Source organism: Ceratina calcarata, unplaced genomic scaffold (genome assembly GCF_001652005.2).
Source record: "Ceratina calcarata isolate Rehan_Ccalc_2016 unplaced genomic scaffold, ASM165200v1 scaffold60, whole genome shotgun sequence".
NCBI classification, from domain to species: Eukaryota; Metazoa; Arthropoda; class Insecta; order Hymenoptera; family Apidae; genus Ceratina; species Ceratina calcarata.
In genome coordinates, this window is record NW_017177240.1 from 424,383 (window position 1) to 433,890 (window position 9,508).

General features: G+C 42.2%; 1 protein-coding gene across 13 annotated transcripts in view; it reads left to right on the plus strand.

Moving 5' to 3' along the window:
* dlg1 (MAGUK family member discs large 1) overlaps positions 1-9,508 on the plus strand; it is a 421,217-nt gene that overhangs the window by 238,456 nt on the left and 173,253 nt on the right. For 12 of the 13 annotated variants that reach the window (XM_018032920.2, XM_018032923.2, XM_018032921.2 and 9 more), the window contains one exon: positions 8,946-9,041. The exons of the other annotated variant lie outside the window; for it this stretch is intronic. In XM_018032920.2, coding sequence (XP_017888409.1) covers positions 8,946-9,041 — 96 coding nt within the window. The remainder of the gene's footprint in view (positions 1-8,945; positions 9,042-9,508) is intronic. 13 annotated transcript variants of the gene reach the window in all.

Genomic DNA, 9,508 nt, shown 5'->3' on the forward strand with positions numbered 1-9,508 from the left:
TTGTTACTTATTACGGAATTATGAACAATTACAATTTTTTTATTTTTAATTGGAGTAGACTGACAATGAATGGAAGGAATGGGAACTAAAACTATTGCTTTTTTACAAGTATTACTGAAATGAATCAAACGGGATTTTGAACAGAAGGCTTTCTCGCTTCAAATGTTATTTGCCTCGTCCTGTTTTCGTTATTTGTTGTACAGTTATAGATAACTGAATTTCTGGAATTGTTAATAAGGTTCGAATTCCACTAGGGACCGCGTATCATACATGTACGTATACGAACGATATACATATGTACATATATTGTATATGTATAATCGGCTAAACGAAGCACGTTTGCGTGTTTGGAAGTTAACTTCCGGTAACTCGTGAACTCGCGGCCAAATTTGAGTTGCAAGCGCCTCGCATAATCATTGCTGCATTTCCAACTAGTTTAGAGAAAAATCCCTCGTGCAACTGGTAGATACAGTATTAATTTTCCATCTCTCCCTCTAGCTCTCTTTTAACGTATTTATATAATATTAAACAAACTGGACTACAATGAAAAATGTTGGAATTTAATTAACTAAAGTTACAAGCGGAATTTCGTCGCTGCTTTCCTTCTATCGCATCCGTACTCTCTTTAAACATACAATAGTAGACTAAAATATCTCAGCGGTCACACTCTATGACAACTGCCAAATGTCCGGGGAAAAAATACTTCGTGCGGCTATTGCCAGGAGGTAGCTCTCTGCCGGTTCCTCTTTTTTTTTTCGTTAAAATAAAATATATCTGAAATACCTGTAGCCGGGCCATTTATTCCGGCATGATGTATCCAGATTTTACAATCCAGTAACGCGCACGACTGGCCTGCACCGGTCATATTTCAGTGTCTTCCCTCCTCGTGCTCGTTTGCCGACAGAAATATTTGGCAGCGCCAGGAACTGCAATGGATGCCAGATATGCGCGGTTTAATCCAAACTCGGAGTCGTTTCGATGGTCGTTCATCGATTTTGTTCCGTTCCATCCTATCCCGTTCCTGCACGCGTTCCGTGTTACATCAACAACTGTGACTAACACCGGTCACGCCTGAGCCGCGGTCCACACAGAAATTCCGTATTCGCATTGCGCAACAAAATTTCCAGTCGATTTCATTTATGTAACGTAATGTCAGAGAAACAGCAAATGTATTTCGTGAACGTGTCAAAAGAATTTCTGAAAACTCACGCCTGTAACAATTGCATCCTCAGAATTTACAAATGGATCCACTCGTGTTCTCGAAGGATTTTCACATGCACAGAGTTAAATATTCACGATGTGAGAGTTGAAAAAATCGGTGGTTTTCAAATTTTCACCGTGGCACACACGGTTCTTTGTTTAACAAAGAGCTGCCTTTGCAATATTCTAGACGATACGATGGCCGGTGTATGTATATGTGTTCCGGGTGTACGATTCTCTAGCATACGTTTTTCGAGCGGAAATCGACCGAGCCGAGCGAGCATCGCGTCGGCGGAAACGAAATTTCGACGCGACCTGCTCGACGCGGTGCGCATATGTATTATTTAATGTACGAGCTCCCAAAAATCGCCGTGATTTTCCACCTGTTCCAAACGGATCCTGAATAAAACAATCCTCCGTTAGTTTTTCTATGTCCATATATAATTTTTTGAAACTGCAAACTGTTCGGTGAAGCAATAATATTCGGGAATCCCGAGCAGTGTTGCTAAGCCGGTTTTATCTGAAACTACAGTCGATTGAGCTCGCGTCCACTTGGGGATTCTAAAAATTGCCTTCGAAAGGCTAAGGCGGGAAGAAATCGGCTCTCGTACATAGTGAATGCTGGCCCGGCGACCGAATCGCTGCCACAAACTTCTTTAACATTTATTGCCATCGACACGGCTTTTCCGGTGCTACTGTCGTTTTGTACACGGTATACAGTGGTACGTGCGCAGGTTTTCCGAGGATAAAGCGTTGCGTCACGCTTTCGAGATCGATCACTGATCTAGATCAAGCCGGGATTCGAAACGAGAACTGGAACGCGTGGAAGAAAACGGACATAAAGCGAGGATGACCTGTGAAGACAAAGAAAGATAAAGGGACGGGACGAAGCTCGCGGTGCTGGACAAAGAGAAACAGTTAAATAGAGAAAGCGAAAGGAATTTAGAAAGCGCGACGGAAAAAAAAGGAGAACTGAAGGGATTAAAAAAGGAGCAACGAGGGTGAAAAGAAAGAGCATACAGAATATCTGCAAAGTTCGAATGTTTTAGTTGTCAGGATAAAGGATGGAGCTTTTGCATGTCATTCAATCGGAATTAGATTCTATATTTTTTATATGATTGTTGGTGCAATTCAGTGCGAGGTCAAATCTCGCACGGCAATCAAGTCCGGACGTTTGATCCTTGGAATTTGAACTATATTCATCGTCAAGATGGCAACGCCCACCGCTATAGAATGGGTAGATACATTGCACATAGGGGTATGCTAATAGAAACTGCAGAGGAGCTTAACGTCTCCATCAAGGAACATCTCCCTAAGGACGACGTGTCCTTAATTAACAACTACGCTCGCCATTCGATACAAAGCGTTAGGAACCGAGACAGAGATTCACTGTTAAAGTACAAAGTATACCGATCTGACCGCGAAAATATTCGAAAACACCTTGTACGGTGTTCTATTAAAGTCTGACAAGTGGAGGAAGTACCTTGAGAAGGCAGATCTGAATTCTCTGATGTAAAGTAGAACAGCAGAGGAAGTTTAAAAGAGGAAATCCTTTTAGACTGAGACACACCCTATATAGGCAGAGCTAAAAACAATCATGGAAAGGTGTACAGAAAAATCGAAGACAATGGATGAAAGCAAAGGGGTAATAGTAGGAAAAGATAGGGTCGGAGAGGGGTGTTCGGAATGCATTCACCGTGACCCGTTCACTATATCCGGTCACGTGCTGGTGCGTGACTTCCTTTCATCAGTTTACAAAGGGATATCGAGGAGCAGCAAGAGTGTACTACCGGGCCGTGGCTCTGTACACGCTTGTACCGCGAACCCCGTGACAACGACTTCACCCTGGCACGTCATTTTGCGACCGAGGGCTGCTGGCCTCAATCTCGAGCCTATATCGCTTGCCTAAGCGTCACTGGCGATCGATGGACCCATAAACCTGTCCGGTTCCGTTGCCACTTCCAAAGAAAATATATTTTCTGTTCGTTATTTACGAGCCCTATCTAGTTCGAATCGAGCTGCCTTTTGTCAGAATTTTTAATACGAGACTAGTGAACACACGTCTTCCTTCCTTTCTCAACTGTTAGTGTCTACATCCCGAAGAGACAAGAATAATCTTTATTTAGAATAGTCTTTATTAAACAATTGTATACAATACTAACTCTTGCCTGAGACCACACCAAGAATGCAATGATCTTTACATTGCATAGAGAATTGATATTGATTTCGAATTGAATCCGTAATCAATGTAGATTAGATCGACTCGTAATTTCATGAAATTGGTAGAGGAAGCTTACGATTAGTTGACCGGCAATCGTAATTCAGATCGATGCACCGGCCGCGTTCTCTGATGGTAACGAACGTTTCGGGAAATTCATTACACGACAGGAGATAGTTATCCGGTTCTAATTAACTTTTGTCCGTACAAGCGTCAAACGTGACAGATCTCTTCAGAGAAGTCAAATTCGTGAAATGAGCTTTAAACAATTAACTACCCTCTTTGAACGACGTTATAATAAAATGAGGGAACAAAGCGGCGAGGCGTTCGAAGTTTGCGAACAAGAGGTGAATGGGCACGGGGCTTAATAAAAGCGCGCATAAATATCCAAGAACTAATACCGTCTCCCCGTGAAGCATGCAGCTGGTAGTTGATAATGAGATCATTACTTCGCCATGTACAAAGTAGACATATGGGAGTCTATGTAAGCATCCCTGATACACGTGTACGTTAGAGTCGCGAGTATACTTATCGCGCTTCTAGGTTTTCTTCCTTACGTCGTGGTAATAACTAACCGAGACGAGGGGGTGTCATCTCGTTTCACTCTCGCGCCCTTCTTGATACTGTTTTCTTGATGTAATTATCACGCGTGGCTTGGTGCACAGCGCTGCAAACGAAAATCGGATCGAACCTCGGTAATGCGTTTTCGAATTTACCCACGCGATCACGAAAATGCGAAATCAATGAGAAAACGTGAATTTCTACCGCAGAAGTACGTAAGGAAGAAAACCGAGGGTTGACAGAGAAAAATTAGGAAAGGATGACAGGAAGGGGGAGGAAAAAAATAGAGAAATCTTTCACGAACTCGATCCTCTCATCGGGTGGACGCGCAGGGTTGAAACCTGTGACCCATGAAACCCCGTGGCCGCGACATGGTATTTCGTTTCATCGGGTTCACGGGAATGGTCTCTTTCATCTCACGGTAAAAGTGTTACGTTCTTGGTAGCATCGAATGACCCCTGAAGCTATCCGACGAAATTAGTTTCAGGCACACGGGCCTGCCACTGGCTCTGCCGCTCCACGCTGGTATAAAGCCCCTACGTGTACACCGGTGCGCCCGGGATTATTGACATGTCGCGCTGCGAAGAGTGTCCCTGTTCGATACGCGAGTTACGCTCCCTGACAGGGTATCTATTAACATTGAAGCTCGTACGGTGAATCCTCTCTGTCCCTCGAGAGGTCCAACCCTTGATGAAAATAAAAGGGACCACGGGCTTCGCTCGGTGGTTCAATTTTCTTATAATCAACAACCCATCATCTTTCCTAGTAACCTTTTAAATGGAATCGGAAGCTGCAAATTATTGTTACAAATTAACAGATTCTGATTGGTTTTAGAGAATTATCGATAGACTTGGGAAGTGCGCGTAATAGGATTTTCAGCGTTAATATGAACTCGTATTGGAATTATCGAGGTCCTTTGACAGGGTGGTCGTGTGATTTTCGTGATAACGATTTCTGAATGGCGCAGTCTCTTGCGGCCGAACAATTTGAGAGTCGGAAAATTATCGACGATAGGAGGGATCGATACAAAGGAATCTCATTTTCGGACGGTTGAATACCGACTTCCGGAAAGAGGAGCATTATAGGAGTACGTATGGTTTCTTGGAACGCGTAAAGGCGCATAAAGGCAACGGGGGCATAAAGGAATCCGAATCCGTCCTCGGAACGTTTCCAATTCCCTCGCCGCTTTCGATTTGAGGAATATAGAATATAGAAGAAATAAATCCCCCTTACTTTATTCTTATGGTAAGGACGGTCTCGAGATATGTAGTCGAAAAATTCTTGAGGACGGAAGTCCCGTTGAAAGCAAAACGATTCCCGCAATTTTTGGCAACCGCAATTCTAACGCACCTTTGCCACGAGATTTTCTAGAGATTATCTGATGAAAAATGTAGGCAGCCACGGCGAATAGCGAAATTGTTTAGGATTAGAGTAATAACATTTGTAACTGATTTTTGGTTAGGTAGGTAATTCAAATACGATATCTATGTATTAGAATTTAATGTAACATCGATATCGCATATCAGGCCTTTGGACGAAAACCATAATTTTCATTACTAAAATTATTTGCTGTCGGTGAATATTATCGGCTGCTGCATTCAGACATTAATTATACGTCTGTGTAATACATCTCGCGCAATTGGTTGCCGGCCAAATGGCAATCGCAGACTCAGCGAATGCAATTTGCCAATAGTTGAGTCCGTATTACCATTTTCTTCAATTCCCAATTCATGTTCCAAATGACGAACGAGTACACGGTTTGAATACAAAAATACGTTCTGCTGTAACGCGATATTAAATGTCTTATGTCCAAATCGAGAGCGTCTTGTTTTCCCATGCAATAACTCATCATTTCATCAAATATTTGATTATTAAATGTCAATATTCCGTGTATCTTCTATGTTTATCTCTTGAAGTTTACATTTTTCCTTTACCTCTTGAAGAAGCCATCGAGGATGTTGGTACCATGAAAAATGTAACTGTAGCTGAACCGTCGAGTAATAGGAACCTCGGGAATTCTGTTTCTTCTGATATTCTGCCACTGCCCTGGGGGATCAATAAAACGTACAGAATTTCAAACTAAACTTGCCACCGGCTGTTGTTAAGATTGAAATGCAGAAATCGTTAACGTCACGGTTGCACTTTAGCTGAAATTTCAATATGTTACACGTACAAGTTACAAATATTCCAGCAATCTTAAGTTGTAATACCCATTCCGCTCAACGGCACTTTCCTTAATTCCACAATTGCACCGGTCCGAAACATAGTAGTCGTGCAAAACTACTCGTCTTCACGCCACGGCCTAAGCAATTTCTTAATGAACGAACAATGCGCCCAATTAACTTGAGCCTAGCGAATTAAACGAATTACACGGTATCGTTCTGAATTAATCCTTGATTCGGATGTTCACTGTTGAATTTTGGCATCGTTGAATTTACCGACTAGCGTATAGAACATGAAGCGTTTGTGTCTGATCACAGCCTGACTTTATACTGATCTAACGTTCTACTGTATTTAGTTTAGGTACTTGATTCTTGCTTTTGAATTTGCAATATCGCCCTTCAAAACTCGTTTCGTTCCCCTGCTAGAGATTCCAAAAACGAATCGCGATGAGGAAAGCCACGCGTGCTTCCGTATAATAGCCGAGTTAAAGGAATGGACGGACCGGAAGAGCACTTGTGCGTCGTCGAATTCGTTTATCCGAAGATGAAACCGGGTCTCGAGCCTTCGGTAAACGTACTGGCGCGGCGTGGCAGCGCGCGCCGCCACTGTTTGAAATCTCGAGATTCGTGGAACTCCTCGGATGCATCGAAATGAAAGCTCACCGACCAAGAAACTTTCGTCAAGATAAAAGAAGCGGGTCTGAAGACAATACTACCTCCTAGGAACTTCGATTGAGATTCAAAGTATCCTTGAACGATCCTCCCGATTTTTGCACGTGAGGCTAAGTTAATAATCGATGAAATATTAACGCTCCGGTAATAAAAATTATATGCGTTTTAATGTAACACCAAGCAGTGTGAATAGCTCCATTAATTACGTTACTGTATAAAAAAAAGTTGACAGCCCGTTTCTTATGAAAATAATATTCCATTCTGCTTTTTAATAACCGGTAGTAAACTTTGAAATTAAAAATAAAAATTAAACAGAGTGGTTGCATGTTTTCCAATTACCGCAGAACGCATGAACGATACCACGTAGATAACGAGAAACTGCTCGTGGCTGGCAGCAAACGATACAAATTTTTCATCCGCAATTTCAATTCGATATCTCTGCTAGCCCTCGGGAAACTTCTATAACACACCGTGAACACAAAAACTACCGCGGAGAACATATTTTAGTATCTGTTCCCTTGTATTTTCTTTCAATTTGCATACGCGAAGAGGCGTGATTCAGACATGTCACCGTTCGTTTCTGCGCATGTCATTAATGATGATCAATTCGTACAATGTATGAGGATACTCGGCAAACCTAATCAATAAATAGCATTTATAAAAAAACGGACTGTGCAAAAATTAGAAATGCTGCGTGTAACGTATAAAACTTCATAAAAATCCAAATCTGAATGTGCATATGTATATTCCAATGCTTTAATGGTAAAATAAATGTTTTATTTTGCATGAATATTAATCAATGTCAATCTCGATCGTAATGGATCTACATATCTGACAAACGAAGATTGTTTGAACTCGTATAACGAATTAAATTTGCTATCGATGCCGATATGTTTCGAATTCGATCGTCCGCTTGTCAGACACGTAATAGCCTATCCAAGGTTTACCGTTTCTCTCGAACGACAAGTAAACTACATAGAAAGTGGTCTTTCATTCGCAATCTCCATTCTTCCAAGGATCAAGCCTTGTTTCCCTCATTCCTCTGACAATCCCTTCTTATGGCTCACTTCAAAAAACCCATCTCGCATGCTTCTGTGCTTTAAGAGCAGTTCCCTTTCTTTGATGCAATCCGAAACGAGTTAAGCGTGAGTTACTTGTATGAGAACAGCTCTTATCAAAGTCCTCGTAGAAATAACTTTCAGATAAAGTTAAGCATATAGGATTGAAAGTAAAAATGTTTGCATGGTCTGAAGTCTAAGTCACAGGCTGCGAGAAACGAGGTAACGGACGAATTTGGCGCAAGGGGCGAAACAGACGAGGATGCCAATAGCGCATATTTAATTAAGAGGTAGGCTGGGTAGGCAGGTCGAGGAAAAGTGGTGCGGGATGTTAAACACACCTGCGCATCGAAAGTTCGTCATGAATAATTCCGTTTGGCTCGTTTAACGCGGTCACGGTGCCCGAACGGGGGGACTTCCATCAGCTACCGTTGAACGATAATTGACTTTGCCTCTCACTGGCTCTATTTATTTGCTCGCGAAACGAACCCTGCACGAGGTCCCTGGTTCGAGGGACTAAACGCGAGCGCACGAGGGTCAGAAGCATGACAAAGACGGCGAAGAAACGGGGGTTCAGCAGTATGTGATTAGAAATCAAATTAAGCCTCGGGATGACTAATTGATCCAGAAATTAAATCTTATATTAGTTCCGTTCGATAGTGATCTTTATGAGTATAGGCGTTTAATCCTCTCCGTCATGGATAGTCAAGCGTCATTAACAGAAATTACACGTGTTTAATAAAACTGTGATACATTATTTGTTTATTTGGTTTTACTAATTAAACATTTAAATAGGGAGTCCGTACGGTCAATAATTGATTAGACAGGAGTGCAAACCTTAATAACGAAGCACTTTAAATTCGATTAATTTGATGCATGTTTAACGTGCCGAGACGACTGTAGAAGTGATATTGATTAGATATTAATTGAATATCGTAAATGTATTGAACTCACGAGTTCATCCTAACAAGACTGTTTTAATTAAAGTACACAGAATTTGCCGGGACGTATGTATCGTTTTCTCGTTTACGGGGCGTGTAGAGATGTTTTTAGATCGTGTGATGGTTATTGCAGGGTGGTCCTGACTTCCCGGTGAACCAGACACTGTCGAACATTTACGGCCGCAAATCGGCCAGTCCGGAGGCGCCAGACCACGTAGACGAAACTCAGGTTCGTACGATCGCAAATAATGTGTGCGATATAATTCCGGTTCCTATCGTTTATAACTGTTATTTAAAACGGCCGGTGTTTCTTGTTAACGAAGCCTTGCTTACTAACAATAAGAATATGAATATGCCAATGGCTGTGACACGGGGGCAGTAAATGTTGAATACTGAATTTCTTTATTATACTTAAGGGTGTTCTGGCCGTGTCAGTACCACCGCATATACAAATGGTAGTTAAATTAGAATGCGAAAACGGAGACCTCTTGATAGTAATAATTGAACACGAAGGTAAAGGGCTTCTTACCTCCCCATTCGACTTATCTGGAGAGCTACCCTTCGCTACCATCCCTAAACTTCCTCCCTAGCTTACCGACGCGCTTGGCTCGCGCCACCCTTATTTTCCGCAGGCAACCCTTATTTTCCACGCGCCACCCTTATTTTCCTCGCCACCTTTACCTAGCCTCGGTATCT